At 53.0% G+C, this 20,870-nt stretch overlaps 1 protein-coding gene across 4 annotated transcripts; it reads left to right on the plus strand.

Annotated features, from left to right (window-relative positions):
* Window positions 1-163: 163 nt before the first annotated feature.
* On the plus strand, window positions 164-19,070 carry LOC120652986 (probable mitochondrial import inner membrane translocase subunit TIM21). Of its 4 annotated transcripts, none has more exons than XM_039930969.1 (8): window positions 164-356; window positions 870-888; window positions 1,811-1,962; window positions 2,852-3,030; window positions 15,036-15,084; window positions 15,160-15,279; window positions 15,727-15,933; window positions 18,694-19,070. In XM_039930969.1, exons 1-7 carry the CDS (start codon window positions 243-245, stop codon window positions 15,889-15,891), a joined length of 798 nt encoding a protein of 265 aa, XP_039786903.1. In that variant the 5' UTR covers window positions 164-242; the 3' UTR covers window positions 15,892-15,933; window positions 18,694-19,070. The 4 variants fall into 4 exon arrangements, with proteins under 4 accessions (XP_039786903.1, XP_039786904.1, XP_039786905.1 ...); XM_039930970.1 differs by having other exon boundaries at window positions 15,727-15,928; window positions 18,694-19,063; XM_039930971.1 differs by lacking the exon at window positions 18,694-19,070 and adding an exon at window positions 16,044-16,250.
* Window positions 19,071-20,870: the final 1,800 nt, after the last annotated feature.

The following is a 20,870-nucleotide window of genomic DNA, read 5'->3' on the forward strand; positions in this document are numbered from 1 at the left end:
ATGGTTGAATCTGTGATTATCGCCTATATGACCTCAAATGGCTAGCCCACCGGCTGACACGAGTTGTCGAGGCGCAAAAACTCCGACCCGTCGCGGCAGAGCAGGGAGCACCAAAATATAGCCCAGGAGGACGCGACCCAAATCTCTCTCTCTCTCTCTCTCTCTCTCTCTCTCTGCCCCCCTCGACGCCTCCAGCCCTCCCTCCACCCCCTCCCCCAAGTAAACGAAACACACGCCCCACCATGGCCTCCCGGATTGCGAGGCTGCTCCAGCACCGCCGCCTCCTCGCCACCGCAGCGGAGGCGTCCGCCCGCCACGCGCCCCGCGCTCCCTGCGCAGGCTCCGCCATCTCCAAGGTAACCCCGCAGCAGCGATGGGGATAACCCTGAACCCCCTCTAAACCCCCCTTTCTAGGTGTTCGATGGAATGCTCAGGCTGATTTTGCCATCGGCGCCGCTGTATTTTCTGCCTACGATGGCGGTGTTGTGGCTGGTTAGGTTTTTGATAAGTGCCGAACGGTGCTATGTGTTAGCTTCCACTGAAGCAACGGCTGTTGTGGAGGGTTGTGCTTACTAGCTACTACTACTTGGGAGTATTGTTGTATTCTGTAATGCCTGCCTATTCATCTAACGCTGCTATGTCCATCTGCTTAGGGCCTTAAGCAATGCTTGTGCTGGTATCCGGAAAGTAGGAAATGCCATTCCATTTGTGTTCTGGATCTGTGATTGCATAGGTTCTTTGGGGATTTTGGGAAATTCTTCACGTTGTGAATTCCTTATTGGATTTTTTTTATCTCTTATTTGGAAATATATTGATTCTTCTGGCTCTGGGAAATTCTTTACATTGTAATTTCCTCTGTCTAACTGCAGGATGTTGCTAAGGCTGAAGGTCAAGTCCCACCTCTGATTAAAAGCTGTGTTTGGTTGATCAAATTGCCACTATGAAATCATGTCTTATTGTTGCATCAGTGAATCTGTGTCTGTTTTGCGGTGCTGGATGGATACTGCATCTCTGACAGTTTAAACACTATGGATGCCTATCAAGCCTTTAATTTAGGGGACCCTTTAGATGTATGGTGACACTGCAAATCGGAGTAAATTGTTCAGTGGCTTCCTTTTGAGCCTGTACCAACTTAGCATTTTTTTAGCTAGTATATAATCTGGATAAAACTGGACAAGGTGCTACAGTATATGTTTTACAATGGTCATGCAATATTTCTCAATCTTACGTTCAACAAATGCTTCAAAGAACTCTCATGTACTGCCATACTGGGTTAGTATAAACCTTCCATAAGAATGTACTGCCACTGCAACTCTGTATCTAGTATGACTGTATGCAATACATTTTTCATGCACTGGATATGCTTGAATGAAATCTTTTATTGGCAAAAAGAATATCTATGTAGAATTGTTCAGAACCGGGGAGTTAAAGGGTGTTGATAAGAGAGCTATCTGCTTGTGTAGTGAAATGAACGATAAGTTGGATACATTGTGATTGTTCTTCTTGTATTTCCCTTCATTATGGCTCAGCCGATGTGAATTGCTCAGTTTTTCAATTAACAAAATTGATTCGAATATGTCTTAACAGTTGATTCTACTTACATTCCATGTTATGAGCATGTATGGCTAGGTTTGCAAAGAATGGGTTCTCGGTTATCTGGTCTCATCATTTCCATTTATTTCCAGACATTTGAAAACTATCTAACTTTATGTGTTTTTTTTTGTTCTATCTGGACTGATAATCCTGTTGCACTATTTCTCCACGTTAGGATTTGTTAATGCTGACATAATTTTCTTTGGAAAACATCCAGCTTCATGTTTGAAAAACTCAAGGTGGTACATGACCAGGTCAAACACTTCAGGTCCTTTGACCACTCATGATGAGTGCCGCAAAGCATTTCCTTCTTTCATAAGGCCATCTGCATCTTATTCCACAAAAGCTTCGGACCAGAATCCAAAACAGGTTTGCGTTATTTACTTCTGCTTGCTGATTTGAACTATTTAATGTAATATTGCTGGCATAACCTACAATGATTGTGGTTCATCTTTTATTTTTGAACATGCTGCTAAGGCTGGTTGAAGTGCAATATATAAACTTTTAGTTATTCTGTTCAGCCTGTTCACGGAGATCATCTGAACTCTGGTGCAACTGCTGATCACATCTATTGACTAATTTATATGCATTACCCTCTGTAATGTACTAATGTGGTTTTGGACAACCACAACTTTATAAAATATTGTTAAGAGTTCCAAATTTTGTGATTCTAATATGTTGAAAATACTGTTATAATGATCCGCTCCCAAGATACTTGCCTTATGGATTCATAATCTCAGTGGACTCATATGGGTGGACCCAATTTTGCTATTCATTTAGCCGAAGCCAGAAGTACAATTATGCAATTCATTTAGCCAAAGCAAGAAGTACTTGAAGTGTTACAGTTACAGCGCTGTTTCCTACAACACATTTCCATAATATGCGAGAAAGCATATATTGAATCAACTAATTTCCTTGGAATTTATGAGGGTGTTGTGTTTACTGTCATCCAGATTTCCATTCACAGCATCCTGCTGGAGAAGACTTCAAGTTTTCTTTATTGTTGTACGCCTTGGCAGTTTTAATCACCTAAGACAGCTACAGTCAGTGTTTTTTTTGGGGTCTTTTGGTCCTTTAGTTCTTGATCCAAATTGTATGTTCTTAGCAAATTGATATGACTGGTTTCATTAGTCAAATGAATGTTTGCTCATTATATTGCAACTTGCAAGCATAATAGTTAGTAACTTAGTGTAATTATGTTGTTGCACACTTTTATGATATTTTATTACTTGTAAAGGACTGTTTTCTCTGTTTTCAGGAGGGAAAAGACTTGTCAACTACAGAACATCCCTTTGATGATATTACCTACAATATACCTGAGAAGCCAGTGACATTTACTGAAGGTGCTTCTTACAGTCTTGTAATACTTGCTGGACTTGGAATTGCAGCTCTGGCTGGATATGCTGTGTTCAAAGAACTTATATTTGAACCAAAAGAGTAAGTCCCTTGCATTTGTTATTTAGCTTCTATTTGAACTTTGCAGAGTGCTGAGTGATACAGTTATGACTAATTGTATTTTGATATTACCAAACGTTTTAATAAATAGTAATTATTACCATATTTTGATAAGTTTTGTCAGAGTTTTGTAGTGGTCATTTTTCCTATAGGAAATACTAATGCCTTTTTGTGCATTGTACAAGTTTACAGGAGTTAATATGATGTATAATATGGAACTTGTCCTTTGTACTAATTTACATACACACCAACTTGATCTGGACGCATTACTGTCTATTTAGGGTCATGTGTCTACACTTCTCATTTCCTTGGCTCATAGAATAAAATTTGGTGAAGAAGGAAGCTTTATTGTTGCAGCTTCTGCCATGCTTATACCAGCCTAGTTTTTAGCTTATATAGGTTGGTTTGCTACCTGTCATAAACAAAATTGTACTATTTTGAAAAATGAAGATGAAACCAAATACCATGACAGGCTTTGCTCTTGATGTTCCGTTGTCATGGATCTAATTCTGGTGCTCCTAACCTGTGGAGTGGTCTGATTCACTACTGGATATACTAAGCATTGCATTATGCTCCCAATAAAGCTTAACGACAACAAATCCTTTTAGTCCCAAGCAAGGTGGGGCAGGCTAGAGTTGAAATCCAACATGATAATTTGTTGCTCCTTGTCTCAGTGTGCCTTGTCATATATTTTTTCCTGGAAGAATGCCTGTCGTGGTGTGGTAAACCACAGCCGGGTGGCGGAATGCACCCGCCTAAGCCCAGAGGGTGAGTACTCGGGGGTTAGCTAAGACTAGTTCGATCTCTTGGAAGAACACGAAGAACACAGCCAGTTTAGAGTGGTTCGGGTCGCCGGAGCGTAATACCCTACGTCCACTGTGTGCTGTATTGCCTGAGTCCGGGTGTGCGGTGAGTCTGGGTGGCCCGAACCACTCTAAACTGGTTGTGTTCTTCGTGTTCTTCCAAGAGATCGAACTAGTCCTAGCTAACCCTCGAGTACTCACCCTCTGGGCTTAGGCGGGTGCATTCCGTCACCCGGCTGTGGTTTGCCACACCACGACATTTGGCGCGCCAGGTAGGGGAAGCTGGTTTCAGTTCATCTCTTGCTCGTCTCCATGGTTCGGGTGGACGACGTGGAGATGACAGAGGGTGTGGCGTCCTCCGCGCCACACCCCTCTCGCCTTCCTGCTCCAGGGGCAACTGTGCCTGTGGAGCAGCCACCGTCGGCGGCGGCGCGCGCTGCACATCGGCAAGAGTCAGGGCGCCCGTCAAGAGCCCCCTCACAAGCTACGAGCGGCGGAGCGCTGGCGGCGGCTAGGGAGTTGTTTCGCAACCCTCCGGCTGCTGCAGCCTCGCCAGACGCCCTGAGGCAGTGGCGGGACGACGTTGACCGTCTCCTCCATCTGGCTCAGGCCTCCCCCAGTTCTGCAAGGACTGGGCAACGACCTCCGCCTGGCAATGCGGTGGTACCCTACCACCGGCGCCAGGGCGGTGCGTCGGCATCCGTGCGCTCCCCCACGGTGAGGGGTGCACGAACAGAAGACCTGAGGGCGGAGCTCAACCGCAGGCGCGCGGATGAGGACGCCCGCATCTCCGTAGAGAGGGTGCGAGAGCGCCGTCTCAACATTGAGGGCCGCAACCTCAACGCCGACTTGGATGCAGCGGTACCCAAGCCTCCGGTGAACGCCCGGATACAGGCGGGCACCCCGGTGGCTGGAGTGGGCTGCGCCGCGCTGGCGGATCACCTCCGCGCGGTGGCATGGCCGTCCAAGTTCTGCCCACACCTGCCGGAGAAGTACGACGGTACCACTAACCCGTCGGAATTCCTGCAGGTGTACGTTACCGCCATCACAGCAGCTGGTGGTAACGACGCCGTTATGGCGAGCTACTTTCATATAGCCTTGACCGGGCCAGCCCGGACTTGGCTCATCCTGGGACAATCCAGTCCTGGGAGGAGCTCTGTGCGAGGTTCACTGCGAACTTTGTCAGTGCGTACCAGCATCATGGTGTGGAGGCTCACCTCCACGCCGTGAGGCAGAAACCCGGGGAGACGCTACGGGCATTCATCTCGCGCTTCACCAAGGTACGGGGTACCATTCCTCGTATCTCTGACGCATCTATTATCACTGCTTTCCGTCAGGGGGTACGTGATGAGAAGATGCTCGAGAAGCTGGCGACGCACGAGGTGGAAAGCGTTACCACGCTTTTCTCCCTGGCAGACAAGTGTGCTAGGGCCGCTGAGGGCCGCGCATGGCACTCAGCCCCCCAAGACGGAGACGCCAAAGTTGGTGGCTCCGGTGCTACCGCCCAGGGCGGTGGCAAGAAGAAGAAGAAGAACAAGAACCGGAGTCGCGGGGAGCTGCAACCCGGCGGTCCAGCCGTTGCACCAGCGGCACCAGCTGCTGCGGCAGCGGCTGGGGGCCAGAATGTGCATGGCAAACGCCCGCGCCTGCAAGGTGGCAGCGGAGGTTCATGCCCAGTGCATCCCACCGCTCGCCACAGCGCCGCTGACTGCTGCGAGATCCAGAAACTCGCGAAACGGGTCAGTGGGCGGCGTGAGCAGTCGTCCAAGGACGGCTCACCCCCTCCTCGCCAGTGACCTGGCAAGGAGAAGGCCTCCGACAGCGAGACCGCTGCCGGGGAGAAGGAGCTGGGGTACCAATCCCCCGCACGGGAGCTGAAGGGCGTTTACCGCCCCGACAACTCCGACTCCGACAACGAGGAGCGCCGCAAGAAGCTGTATGTAATGTACGGCGGAAGCTGGGAGCTTGTCTCCCGGCGGGACGTGAAGACCCTTCGCCGAGAGGTCCTTTCGGTGAAGCCGGGGGTCCCGAAGGCGGCGCCGCACCACAGGTGGATGAACACCATCTCTTTCGGGCCATCCGACTGCCCGGAGAATATGGCCGGGGCTGGTGTACTACCTCTAGTCACCGCCCCTGTCATATCCAACGTCAGGCTCTATCATGTGCTGATTGACGGTGGGGCTGGCCTCAACGTCATCAGCTATGCAGCATTCAAGCAGCTGCAGATCCCGGAGTCCAAGCTGTCTCCCTCTCGCCCATTCTCCGTAGTGGGCCCACATCCGGTGTTCCCTCTGGGGAGCATCACCTTGCCAGTCACGTTCGGGACCGAGGAGAACTTCCGCACAGAGAGCGTCCAGTTCGATGTTGCGGATGTGAACCTCCCGTTCAATGCCATCATTGGCAGGCCGGCTCTCTACCGCTTCATGGCCATTGCCCATTACGGGTATTTGGTCCTGAAGATGCCTACCCCTGCCGGTGTCCTCACTGTGCGGGGCGACCGCACCGCTGCCGTCGCTGCAGTTGAAAGATTGCATGCTCTAGCGGCAGAGGCTGCACGATCCGAGGAGGACCCATCCACCTCGCAAGCCAGGGCTTCTGCAAAGGCACCTAAAGTCCAGCCGTCTGATCCAGACAACGTTCCCGTGAAGACGGTGCAGATCGGAGCGGACTCCTCCAGGACCACCCGCATCGCGGGAAACCTGGAGGAGAAATAGGAAGACGCGCTCATCACTTTCCTCCGGGCAAATGTCGACGTGTTCGCCTAGGAACCGTCACAGATGCCCGGGATCTCCAGGGAAGTGATCGAGCACCATCTGAGGATCTACCCCGACGCCACGCCGGTGCGCCAGAAGCCTCGGAAGCAGTCCGTGGAGCGGCAGAACTTCATCCGTGAAGAAGTCTGCAAGCTGCTACACGCTGGCTTCATCGAGGAGGTCCACCACCCCGAGTGGTTGGCCAACCCGGTCGTCGTCCCGAAGGCCAATGGGAAGCTTCGGATGTGCATCGACTACACCAGCCTCAACAAGGCATGTCCTAGAGACCCTATCCTCTTCCACGTATCGATCAGATCGTGGACTCCACCTCCGGGTGCGACCTTTTGTCTTTCCTAGATGCATACTCTGTTTTCCACCAGATTCAGATGTCTAGAGAGGATAGGAAGCATACTGCTTTTGTAACAGTGGATGAGCTTTATTGCTATATTGTCATGCCATATGGTCTGAGGAATGCCTTATCCACGTTTGTACGAGCTATGAACAAAATCTTCTGTAATCTAATTAGAGATATTGTTGAGGTGTATGTTGATGACATTGTGGTCAAGACTAGGGTAGGGTCATCACTAGTTGAGGACCTGTCCCTCGTCTTCGACCGGCTACGCGCCACGCGCACGAAGCTGAATCCCGAGAAGTGCATCTTCGGTGTCTCGGCAGGGAAACTGCTGGGTTTCCTGGTCTCACATCGAGGCATCGAGGCAAACCCAGCCAAGATCAAGGCGATCGAGGCGATGTGGCCTCCTGGCCGCATCAAGGACGTCCAGAAGCTTACTGGATCTCTCGCTACTCTTAGCCGCTTCATATCGAGGCTGGCTGAGAGGGCCCTCCCCTTCTTCAAGCTATTGAGGAGGTCCGGTCCATTCTCTTGGACCGAAGAGGCTGAACAAGTCTTCCAGGAACTGAAGCAGCACCTCACCTCACTGCCAGTATTGGTGGCTCCAGAGCCAGGTGAGACGTTGTTTCTGTATCTTGTTGCGTCTGCAGAGGCGGTCAGCATGGTGCTGGTCGCCAAGAGGACGGAGCAAACTCGCCAGGGGGACACCAGGGCCTCCCCGGCCAAGGATGGTGAGCCGGACCCCGCACATGGGGGTACGACGGCCATTCCTCTGACTGAAGGTCCGGACCCCGGACAAGGGGGTCCGGAGGAGCCTCGTCCTAGTGGGGACCCAGAACCACTAGGGGCCCAAGGACCTGACGTGGTGGGCAAAGGCGAACCGGACCCGGTCGCCAGGGTCCGGACCGTCCAGAAGCCGGTCTACTACGTCAGTGAAGTCCTCCACGAGGTGAAGGCCAGGTATCTTGAGACGCATAAGCTTATCTATGCCATACTTATTGCGTCCAGGAAACTGCGCCATTACTTTCAGGCACACCGAGTTGTCGTAGTGACCTCTTACCCGCTAAGAGCTATCCTGCACAACTCCAACGGGCAACATCGCCAAGTGGGCAGCAGAGTTGGCTGAGTTCCAGCTGGACTTCCAGCCTCGCCATGCAGTCAAGAGCCAAATCCTGGCTGATTTCAGAGCGGAATGGACTCCTTCCCCAAGCAATTTTGGGGGTCCGGACCTCAACGCCGGACCCCCGGAACCGGAAATCAGGACACCAGTCTTCACCGAGCCCCACTGGACACTCTTCTTCGACGGGTCCGTCCGCAAGAAGTGGGCTGGAGCTGGTGTGGTCCTCATCGACCCAAATGGAGATCAGCTGAAGTACACGGTGCACCTTGAGTTTAAGGCCACCAACAACATGGCGGAGTACGAAGCTCTGATCTTTGGCCTGACACAAGCCCCAACTCTGGGGGTTCGGCAGCTTCTGGTGAAGGGGGACTCTCAGCTAATCATCAAGCAGGTCCGCGGGGATTGCAGCTGTAACAATCCCCAGCTCGCGGCATACCTCATCCATGTGAGGAAGCTCGAGAAGGACTTCGACGCCTTGGAACTGCAACATGTTCCCCGCGAACTCAACTCAGCAGCAGATGATCTCTCCGCGAGAGCATCTACCTGGGCACCCATGCCCGAGGGCGTCTTTGAAAGACGGTTGCTGAGACCTACTGCCCAGTCTGTTGAACTGGGTGAAGGGGATCAAGCTAGCACCTCGAAGCTAGCGGTCCCGGCGGCATTCCACCTGTGATGCCCGCCCTGGGTTGTGAGCTCTGTTGAGGATCCTAGAGACCTCATAGAGCCACTCCCACCTGCTCAGGGAGCTCCCGATGCATGGATCTCCGAGATCCGGGACTACCTGAAAGACAATATCCTTTCTGATGACGATGTGTCCGCTGAGCGTATAATACGATTGGATAAACGCTACGCGGTGGTAGAGGTGATCTTTACCACCGTGGCGCCAATGGTATCCTCATGCGGTGCATTTTCCAGGGAGAGGGCCGCGAGTTGCTCGCGGAGATCCATGGAGGCGAGTGTGGAAGTCATTCCTCATCTCGCACGTTTGTTGGTAATGCCTTTCGGCATGGCTTCTACTGGCCGACAGCACTCCAGGATGCGGCTGAGCTGGTAAAGTCCTGCAAAGCATGCAAGTTCCATGCAAAGCAAATACACACACCGGCTCAAGCTCTGCAAATGATCCCGCCCTCATGGCCATTCGCCGTATGGGGCGTGGATATCCTGGGGCTGTTCCCCCGGGCCGTCGGCGGGTACCGGTTCCTCTACGTCGCCGTCGATAAGTTCACAAAGTGGCCGGAGGTTACCCATGTGATGAATATCACTAAGAAAATCAGCAGTCGCATTCCTCAAGTCCATTGTGTGCAGATTTGGCGTCCCAAACCGTATCATCGCGGACAATGGGACCCAATTCAAAAGCAGACTCTTCCAAAAGTACTGCGAGGACATCGGCATCCAGCTATGCTTTGCGTCTGTGGCACATCCCCTCAGCAATGGACAGGTCGAGAGCGCGAATGTAGAGATCCTCAGGGGACTCAAGACCGCACCTACAACTGCTTGAAGAAGCATGGTGCCAAATGGGTTGATGAGCTTCCGTGCGTGCTATGGGGCAACCGGACCACACCCAGCCGAGCCACTGGGGAGACTACATTCTTCCTGGTCTACAGGGCTGAAGCATGCCTTCCCCCGGAAATTCCACTGGGCTCACCACGGGTCCAGGTTTTTGACGAATCCATGCAGGAACAGCTGTGGCGTGACGATGTGGACTTCGTTGACGAACGAAGGTGGCGAGCAGAAATCCGAAATGCACGCTACAACCAGGCGCTCAGACGCTATCATCAACGGTTCGTGCACAGTATGGAGCTCCGGGTTGGCGACCTCGTCCTGAGACGGATCCTGAATCGAGCAGGGCTCCACAAACTCTCCCCCAGCTGGGAGGGGCCCTTCAAGGTTACAGAAGTATGCCGGCCCGGATGCGTTCGCCTTGCCACAGAAGAAATGAAATTTTCCTGAATGGAGCATCTGCGTAAGTTTTACACTTAGGCAGAGCAGGGAAATGAAATTTTCCTTTGTAATAAGATAGAATCAGCGTGCGGCCCAGAGCGGTTGGGGTCCGCCCTCTTAAATCCGGCCTCTGGCATCCATCGCACCGTCGGCTAGCATTAACGCGCGGCCCAGAACGGTAGAGGTCCGCCCTCGTAAACCCGGCCTCTGGCATCCATCGTGCAAGCCATGTATATCAAGTTGCAAAGGAAATATTTGCCCCGGTTCTGCCTTTGTGTCAAAATTTTATTTCGCATTTCGATTCTCGAGATTTTACTTTTCTAACCCCGCGCGGACTTCCACTCTGGTCGCTAGAGCTAAGATCTGTATTGAGTTGCTGGACTGCCGTATAGGTTCGGACCCTCTTGCTGCTGGGAGAGGGGTCCGGACCCCTAGGGACCTGCTCTGGAAAGGGGGTGCTTGTTTCCTGTGGTGGTCCGGAGTCCTGTGTAGCCGCTTAGCCGGTTCCGTACCCAAAGGCTACACGCTCCACCACCCTGTAACGAGTGCTCTAGTACCCGGAGCTGGGTAATTAGGGGCCCGGACCTCGTTTTAGCCCAAGGGTTGGCTTCCTAAGTCCTACACGGCATGTCCAGCTCCATATCTCAAAGGATCGAGTACGACAGAATGACCTCACCCACTGCTAAGAGGGGTCTGGAGCGTCGGAGCCAGGTCCGGTAAAGTCGTGTTGTTTCCTGGAGTGTTCCGGAGCCCTGTGTAGCGCCTTAGCCTGGTTCCGCACCCTAAGCCTACACACTCCACCACTCTGTAACAAGCATTGAACTGCCTGGACCTGTGCATCCGGAGCTCTGGACCTCATACTAGCCTGGGGGCCGGTCCAGAATAGGCCTCGCGGGCCTGCTACTAAGCTGTAACTTTGAGTGGTACGCAGGTTAAGCCTTGACTGATAGTAGCTAGCCTCAAACCATTGAGCCTACCTACCAGGGGGTCCCGGCATCCGCTATAAGGCTCCATGCAGATCGAGGTCCAGTCTCTATGGTAGACAGACTCAAAACAACTGAGCTTGTCTCTCAGGGGGTCGGAGCGTTCGCTTTGAGCCAGACATCACGGATCGATTCTGCATGTGTCAAATAGCTAAGTTGCAGTATCATTACTACCATACAAGCGAGTTTAATTTTTCCTCTCTGTAGTCTTTCTGCTATACAGGGAATAAGTCGCTCGTTCGAGTTGCAATCTATGCTACACCTATGCCCAAGGACGCTTGTCCAACCTCATTTTTGGGTCTGGAGTGTCTTCTGCGGCTCGGATGGCAGATAGGCTCTAACAACTGAACCTATCTGCCAGGGGGCCAGGGCGCCGGGGTGCTGCATACCGCAACCAGAGCAACTGACAAACAACTAAGTTGAAATTTTCCTTTATTAAAATTTCAACAAGTACAATATTTGTTACATAACGCAAAAAAAAGTACAATGTCCAGCTCAGGAGTCTGCAGGCTTCCGCTTGAAGTAGGCGGCTACGAAGTCGACGACCTCCCGCATGCCTTCCCGAGCGGTGGCCTCCGTCTCTGCCACTGGACCATCGACCACGGGGGCTAGCGAAATGGCCGGGTCGTGGCTCCGGAGGCAGGTCAGGATGTGCTCCGCCACCATCCGGATCAGCTCGCGGCCCTCGGCTTCAAGCTGGTCAGCAAGGACCGGCTCCAGACGTCGGAGTCTATCCGAAGAGGAGTTCAGCACTGGGAGGGCGTCAGCAATCGAAGCTGGCGGCTCCTCCACTTGGATTGGACTCATCCCAAGTGGCACCAGAGCTGAGCTTGCTTCGCTTGCCTAGTCGACGATTCGCTGGGCCCCCACGCGCTGGTCCTCCTGCAGCTTCCGGACCGCCTCCTGGACCGCCTCCTGCACCCGGGTGTCCAGTGCTGCCTTGGCCACCTCCACCTCGCGGGTCCTCTCCTCGAGCTCGGCCTTCTTCTTCGCCGCCGACTCCTTCAGGGACTTAAGGGCCTCGCGCTGGCGCTCAAGCTGGAGCTCCATGCTGGCGGTGAGGGATTCCCGTTTCGCAAGGGACTTCCTATCCTCCTCAAGCTCCAACTCGACAACAGCCTGCTTGCTGGCGGCCTCCTGCAGCTGCTCGCGCCATCCTTGCAGGGTCTCAGAGAGCTTGTCGAGCTCCTGCTTGCGGATCTCGAGACCCTGGCTGCGAGTTTTAAGCTCGGACCGCTGAGCCGCGAGGCTGGTCACCTCCTTGACAAAAGCCTCCTCCCGCAGCGCCAGGGCCTTTTCCCGGCTTGCTACCGCAAACTCCCGGTCGAACACCTTCCGAAGATTGGCTCGGTAGGCCTCTTGGTCGGCTTTGAGTTCGGACCGGACACGCGCAGCAAGGGAGGCTTCGGCCTTCGTGCGCGCCTCCAGGCGGGTGTGCTAGTCGCCGAGGCGCTGGCGCTCGCTCTCCAGAGCTGCCCACTCCCGCCGGAAGGCCGCCTCCTCTATCGACTGCCGGACCCGGACCAGCACCTGGGGGAGGGGAGCCGCTTCCTCCTCCGGGGGACCCTGCAGGAGTCACCTTCCAGAGACCACCTCCAGCTCTTCCTCTGCTGCAGGTTCGGAGCTGGGGGTGGGAACTTCCGGCTCAGGCGTCGGGACCTCGGCTGCCGGGGTGCTCGCCGTTGCTGCGCCCTCCTGCTGTGCTCGTCGTCGCTGCGCCTGGTGTCGGCACAGCTGCCGCCGTAGCTGGAGCTTCGGGGGCCATCACGTCGGGAGCTTCGGGGGCCACCATGTCGGGTGCAGCTGCGCCTGGCACTGGCGCATCCGCCGTCGCCGCGTCAGGCGTTGCTGCGCCTGGCACTGGCGCACCTGCTGTCGCCGTGTCGGGCGTTGCTTCGCCTGGTGCTGGCGCACCCGCCGTCGCCACGACGGGCGCCATCGGGTTAGCAGAAGCAGCTGCACCCGAGCTCCCCGCTCCCGCCGTCGCTCCCGCCGTCGCCGCCGAGGCCCCGGTCGCCTGGACCCCTGCTGACGAGCCAGCGGCAGTGGAAGAACTGCTTGGACGAGAGGCCCTGGCAAACAAAGAGAAGAAGCCTTCAGTAAAAAGCGGAGCACCAAGAATAAGGGAAGTGAACGGAAGAACACTTACCCTGAAGCGCCGGGTCTCCAGCGCCCACGGAGGCTCGGCGACTGCTTCTGCTGCTGCTGCTGCTCCTGTGGCGGCGGCGGAGGCGCATCTTGCTGCTGCGGCTCCCGTGGCGGCGGTGGAGGCGCAACCCGTGGCTGCTCATGCCGCTGTTGCTGCTACTGCTCCCGTGGCGGCAGCGGAGGCGCAACCCGTGGCTGCTGCTGCCGGGGGGAGGCATCTCTCGGCGGTGGTGGCGGCGGCGCGGCTGCTCCGGGGGTCCCGCGAGGTCTGGGGGGCCGGGAACTACCCTGGCCCGCGTCCCCGGCGATCCTCTGACGCTTCACGGCGGGCTCCACAACTGGGGTCCCGTTGCCCTGGTGCAACCTGCGCCGGCCCTCTTCCCCCGATGACGCGCAGTAGCTGCTCCGGGCCTGGCTGGGACCGCTCGTGGCGGCGCTACCAGCCACGGCCTGCTTGCCCTTGGCAATAGGGCCGGACCCCGCGGCGCTCGGCGCGGCTTGATCCCTGGACGCGCCAGGGATCCGGACCCCACGGTAAGAGTCGCCTCCAGTCTGGCGTGCGGCCAGCCCACCGTCGTCGAGGGAGGGTCGGCAGGGTGGCCAGCACCGCGGTCCTCAGGCGTGAGTCCTCGCAGAGAGGGACGACACCCTGAGGAAGGATCAGGTGCTCCGGGATGAAGATTTCCCCCGTCACCGCCCGCACCAGGACCTCCAGGGCTTCTTGGGTCAGGTCGCTCCCCTCTCCGCGGTGGGTCCTGCTGCAGTCGTTGGGGCCGGTGAAGCTCCAAGCAGGACGCGGCCGCTGCTGGCGGAATGCACCCGCCTAAGCCCAGAGGGTGAGTACTCGGGGGTTAGCTAGGACTAGTTCGATCTCTTGGAAGAACACGAAGAACACAGCCAGTTTAGAGTGGTTCGGGCCGCCGGAGCGTAATACCCTACGTCCACTGTGTGCTGTATTGCCTGAGTCTGGATGAGCTTGGAAAGAATTCTCTCTTGTGTGCAGCGAGCGCCTCCCTTTTATATCTCAAGGGAGGCGCGTACATGGCCGTTGGGACCCCGACAGATGGGCCCAACAATGCAGTATAAAATAGCGTACTGTTCATACATTATGGCGTTGCAGGCGAAGGAGATCTCATCCCCGGATTTCCCCGGTTTGTCCGTGGGAATCTTCCGACCGGCGTGCTTTGTCCTGTCTTGTCGAAATGGCCCCAGGGTGTAGTGTGCGGCGTTGCCTGCAGTGTAGCTGAACGGCCGTGTAGCTTGCGGCGTAGGCGACATGATGGAAAAGTGTCGTGCCGTCGTATCCAATTAATGCGGTAGACGGGCTCTGCGCGGATGCGGCGCAGGCGGTTTCACTGTGTACCTCGGTAATTCGCGGTCTACAGTGAGGACTGACAAAGGCTGCCCCGCGAGCCGTGGCGGCAGAGCACGCCTCAACCACCCGCATTGAATGCGGTGGGTGGGCGAGTCTTCGAGCGGAAGTCCCGCGCCCGCGCCCGTGCCTGCGGGACACGCGGTGGCTCCGGACCCCCCCCCGGCGTTATGTTGGTTCTTCGCGCGTGGGAGGTCCGGATGGATGCTGGAGGTCTCGGACCTCTAAGGGGGGTCCGAGCCCTCGGCTGTTGGTTCGGAGCTTCCCTTCCTCAGGGACACGAGGCGTCACCGGACCCCTCCAGAACGGTGAGGTCAGAGCCTGACCCGTGGGGCCCGGCTGCTCCGCCCCTTATGGCTTAATTACAGATAACTACGCGAGTCCTGCCTTGCTGCAGTAGAAGTGGGTATCCCTGCTACAGGGTACCGACAATGCCTGTGCTATAAATATATAATCTTGAAGTCGAAGGGATATCACTTATTAGTTAACACTTGTGCATTGTTACCACCCTACAGGTACAAGATATTTGGGAAAGCTCTAGCAAGAATTCAGAGTGATAGCCAGGTTTTTGGTGATCATGTCATTCTCCTTTAGGTAGTTTTAGTTTCCCTCTCTAATTACTTTTATATATTTTGTCAGGTCACGGGAAGAATTGGCCACCCTATTACTGGATATGGCCAGGAAACTAGAAACCGTGCAGCTCGGCAACGAATTCCAAATAAGATTTGGACAGACGAGGATGGTGTTGAACATGTAGAGGTAGCATATACTCTTGTCTCTGCTACTGTGTCTGCTTCCATTGTGCCGTTTACTTGTACGGGTATACTGTCGCCAAATCTAGAAAGGGACAACTTTACTGGTTACAATTGTGCTGTCTGTTGTGCAAGCTTTTTGGGAAACTGCTCTGGGAATTCTTTAGTGCCTTAGCAGCATTTGACAATGGGCCAATGATTTCTCATAAACAAGAGCAAGCAGCATAGAAAGAGCTAGTGAATCATAACATAGGGAGAGGTACTAAGAGGGGGAATTAATTGCCTTCATTTCTAATATTAATCCTGAGGCAGTGTCAACACCAGAGAAGATTCCCTTTACAATTTTATGTGCTCGTAGGCAATCTTTTGCTAATTGGAGGGGCGCTAAGGTTGCATTGATGTAAGTTGTATATTTGAATAGCTCTTTTTAGGCTGCTCACATGCATTTGTTCAGGTGAACTTTCTCATCCGTGGGCCACATGGAGCAGGAAAGGTGTACTCAGAGATGTTCAAAGATAATTCTGACCGGACATGGAAGTTCACATATCTTGTTGTTGAAATCGTGTCTCCACAACATGCAAAAACACAACTGATGTTAGAATCTTACTTACCAGCGTAAGGATGCAAGAAACAAAAGCTAGCCGTGGCACGACGTTGTAAGGTTCATCTCCCGGATAACTTCATATTTATACTATCCTTTTAATTATATCCTGTTCTGCATTATCGTTTGATCATAAAAGTTTTTGAGTTTTGATCTTCTTTGAATTGTAGACTTCAAATAGCAGAAGGATGAAATATGCTTGTACTGATTCTAAAATTAGTAACACTCCACCTAGAAAAAAGTTGTACAAAGAATCTACCTAATATGCTGACGTGGACAGCAGCAACCTCAACCTTACCCAGCCTGGTCACATGAAATCTTGTAATGGGTAATTTGAAATTAACAAGAAGGTGGTTGTCATCCATGTTATTACGAAATAATTTTTTTTTGTAAACATCTTTTAAGGTGGAGCACTATGTTACACGGATACGGATACGGGTATCGGATACGATACGTATTGGATACGCGGATACGCATTTTCTCAAAAAACACCGATACAGGGATACGGCTAGAATAATTAATAATTATATATAAAATATCACGTAATCAGATATATCTCTAAAAGAAAAAAAATAAGCAGCCAATAGGCCTAACTTTGGACAAAAGCCCACTAAAACAGCCCAGCCCACCTCCCAGCTTCCCCTTATCCACTCACCCCGATCGGATCTACTCTCCTTCAGTCCTTCTTCCACCTTCGACCGTCTCCCCTGCCTCCTTCCTCCGCCCGCCCGCCCATGCCTCCTCTTCCTCCTCGGCCCGCCCGCCCCTGCCTCCTCTTCCTTCTCCGCTGCCGCCAGCCCTGCCTCCTCTTCTTCCTCCTTCGACCATCTCCCCTGGCTTCTTCCTCCGCCCGCCCGCCCCCGCCTCCTCTTCCTCCTCTGCTGCCGCCAGCCCTGCCTCCTCCGCCTAGCGGAACACGGGCGACGGCCCCGCCGTAGACCTGGGCAAAATTAACCGAGAATCGAAACCGAAAGAACCGGAACCGAGAATTTCGGTTCTCATTCCTTGGGAACCGAAATTCTTGATTCGGTTCGGTTTTTATCCTCGGTTAACCAGGGAACCAAGTCCATGAAACATTCAGCCCACTAAGCCCAATACCAAAGGCCCAAACCAAACCCTAGCTCTCCACTGGCGCCTGGCCTCCTCGCTCTCCACCCCTCCCAGCCCCCTCCGTCTCCACTGACCACTGGCGCCTCCGTGCTTGGCCTCCTCGCGTCCTCCCCACCGCCCTCGACCCCCGGCAGCCTGCCCCCATCGCCCGTCGGGCCCCGCCGCCGCCGGACCCCACCCTCCGTCGACCCACGCCGCCGCCGAATCCCGTCCTCGACGCGCGGATCCGGCCGGCGCGACCCCGGCTAGGCGGCTGCACGAGCTCCCCCGATCCCCGCAGCGGATCCGGCCGGCGCGGCTCCTCCCCAGCGCCACGACGACGGTCCCTGGCACTGGCAGGCGCGCGACGACGACGGCGGTCCCCGACGGGTGCAGCGAGGGCGTGGCGCTGGAAGCCTCGGTTAGTTCGGTGAGGACCGGAACCGAACCGAACTAGCCGAGACCGAAAATCGTCGGTTCTTGGACTCTGCAGGAACCGATCGGTTCCTATTTGTTGGGAACCGAAATTCAAGGAACCGTTCGGTTCGGTTCCTTCTCGGTTAGACCGAATGCCCAGCCCCGCCCCGCAGGCCGCCGTCTCGACGCGGGCCCCCCGGCACGGGCCCAATCTCCGCGGATCCAGAGGGGCGGCGCGAGAGGGAAGGGCGTGAGGGAGAGACCTCTGCCTCCGGTCGCGGCCCCTCTTCTGCGTCCCCATCCCCTCCGCAGCAACGGCCGCCGCTCCTCCTCTACCTCCTGTCCGCAGCAGCAGCCGCCGCTTCTCTGCCTCCCCTTCGCACTCCACAGCAGTGGCCATCGCTCCTCCTCTGCCTCCCTCTGGTGGTTTAGACCACGTATCGGATACACGTATCCATACCAATACGTATCCAGAATTTTAGGATACGGCCTGGAACGTATCCGAGGTGTATCTAGGGCGTATCCGTATTGGATACGTACCGGATACGGATACACCACCCTCTTGGTGTATCCGTGCAACAGAGTGGAGCATTATGAACACCTGCATGAAGCATGTTTTTCTGTAGTAATTTGTTCAAATCCTCAAACATGGATAGTTGTCAGACCAATTTCCTTTTAGGCTCAATGTTAGTCAGTTTTGTATGTATATCTGTTCAATAATCAGTAATCTGATGATAGGAGGAAGTAGGTTCACGATCAATAAACACTTTTCTTCTGAATGTAAGTAGCTTGTATTTTGATGCCCTGCATTTCTTTGAGGCCAGAAGTTCCTAGCCGTGACCATAGCTCCTAAATTTCTTTCAAGCCAGAAGTTCCTATCCATACACGTGAAGTGGGTGGCCCTAAAAGTTGTCATGGGGTACCATAGGGTCCCTGATAAACTTAAAAATGCACTGGAGGTCCCAATCACCCTAATTAACAAGCAATTATGTATGTGGTACTCTAGAATGGAGCCTGAAATGTGTTGATGCCGTACTACATTCTCAGGATCATACATAGCTGCTATCATGCCCCTTGCATGTCAGGCGCCATGTTTTTGCTAATTAGCGAGCTTTGTACGGTTGTACCCGAAGTGGCTCACATAAAGTTTAGGGACCTAGTAGATGACACCGCATGAAAAGTTTAAGGACTGCTGGTGCACTTCAACTCCGTGAAGTCATTTGACTCTTTAGTTGACTATCCATGATTCTTATTTTTCGCATTGTTTATATATAATGTTTTATTGCCAATATTTATTGAATTTATTTTTTTTAGACTTAGCACAATTGGGAAGATCGAAAACAAGTTTTGGCTAAACTGAGAATGTTACGAACAAGTCCAGGCAGGTTTGTATACTTGTGAACAAGCTTTCAGAATGTACTGGCAGCGAACCTGTATTATGGAGTAATAACCTGTTCTTGCATTACTAGAAGGCAAATTGGTTTCCGAATTCAGACAATTGATATCTTGAAACGTTGTGATGTTTCTTTAAAAAAGTTTGCTGTACCTCCCAATTAACTGGGGAAAGCCCTGCATTCCTGGATGTTAAGGGTATTTTTGATATGTTGATCTCATAAGTAGCTTATATTGTCCAAACAATGTGGCCTAACTCTCTAAGTCATCTATGACAAATCGTGGCAATTTTTGCTGACTGTGTCTGGATTTTTTTTATATGCTCATTTCGAAGCATAGATCTAATATTGACTGTTTAAAACATCTCATTTTTTGGAGGACAGTTTCATGTGGTTTTTTTTGGTCAATTATTATCTCTAATATGCTGTTTGCACCTGCACTTAGGGATGAAAACGGTCGGGAACGATCGGGAAAACTCTTTAACCATTCCCGCAACCATATTTTTTTGTTGGGAACGGAAATGAGAACGGGAACGCCGGACGGGAATACGAAACCGATATTACGGGATATCGGGAATGGAATAATTCGATCGGGAATAAGCCGGTTACGATCGGGAATCGAAAACTCAAAACGGAAACACCACCACATGTTACCATTTCAAACATTTAGCTCAACAAAGTAGTTACAACCGTGTATAACTTATACATGAAAAAAATAAAAGGAATGAATTGTATAAGAAGATAAAAAAGGAAAAGAAAAGAAATAAAATTGATGAAACCTGTTGCTCTGTCCTCTGCTCCTTCGTCACTTCGTGAATGCTTGGGCCATCGTGGGCCGCGTCCTTAGTTAGCCCCTTGCGTGGAGGGCGGCACATAGAAAGGTGTCTGCTGGTGCACTATAAAACGGGACCTAAAGGCGGGGGACAAGCAGCGAATGTGTTCCACGCTCCTCAGTTGATGGGCCGGACTAAAATATTGAGGAGCTTTGCTTGTTGGGTCTGAGAAGAAAACATAAACGGGATTCTTGACGGGAATTTCCCGTATTAATACGGGATCCGTGGAATCGGTCAGGAAAGTGCCTCACCTGAATTCGACCCCGCTCCTGTCCGTTTTCCTATAACTTTTTGCTGTTTCCGTTTTTTCCCCGGAAATTCGATATATGATCGGTATATACGGGATACGGTGTCGGTCGGTACGGGATCTTCCTGTTCCTGCTTTCATCCCTACCTGCACTGAGAGAAAGCGATCCTACTTGAGGGAGACTCTGGGTATCCGTCAACCTTTGCATGATCATGTCTGTTACTCTGCCCCAACGATCGGTCCACTTCTTTACCACTCTTTCCATTTCTTTTATCTCACCTGCCGTCTGCATTATGATGATGAATCCATCTGCGGATACTTTGTTGCTGCAGCCTGCAGGTCGATGCAGTTCCGAAGGCTCAGTCATTTCATCCTTCCATCGTGCATCGACAAGAAACTATTCTATTAGGCCAGCCTCAGTAGGAGTTTCATGAGCACAGATATCTAGATTAGGAACTAGGTAACTGTGTCAGATGAGTTTCATGGTGATGAAACTCTCCTCACATCCCATGAAACTCCAACTTTTTTCTCCTTGTCACGTCAGCAAATTTGATGATATTTAATATTATGAAACTCTCCATGAAACCCCAACTGAGACTGGCCTTAGCTAGCTGCACACACACCACAACCATCAATCAGCCAAGTGAAATATCCTTTCATGCTGCCTTGGCTCCATCTCCATCTGCCACAATAGAAGCATGTGGGGATGGCTCTTCACCTCCTACCGACCAAGCCCTTTCGCTGTCAGGCCTCTACCTGCTCCAGGCTCCAGCCTCGGCCCAGGTCGCCCTCGTCCGCTACATCACACCACACCATGCCTGATTGGAGCTAAGCTATAAGTAGGACGCCTTTAGATTTACCTGCTCCCATAACAGACTTGCAGGGTGGTGGATGTATCTTTCAGCGATCAAAGTCTGCTGCGGCCGCATCGTGTTGTCAGTTCCCAGCCTGGCATCGCCTCCCCATACAAGTCCGGAACGTGGCAAAGTGCTTTCTTATCTTGGAAATGTGCGTTTGGTT

Source organism: Panicum virgatum, chromosome 9K, assembly GCF_016808335.1.
Source record: "Panicum virgatum strain AP13 chromosome 9K, P.virgatum_v5, whole genome shotgun sequence".
In the NCBI taxonomy this organism is placed as follows: domain Eukaryota; kingdom Viridiplantae; phylum Streptophyta; class Magnoliopsida; order Poales; family Poaceae; genus Panicum; species Panicum virgatum.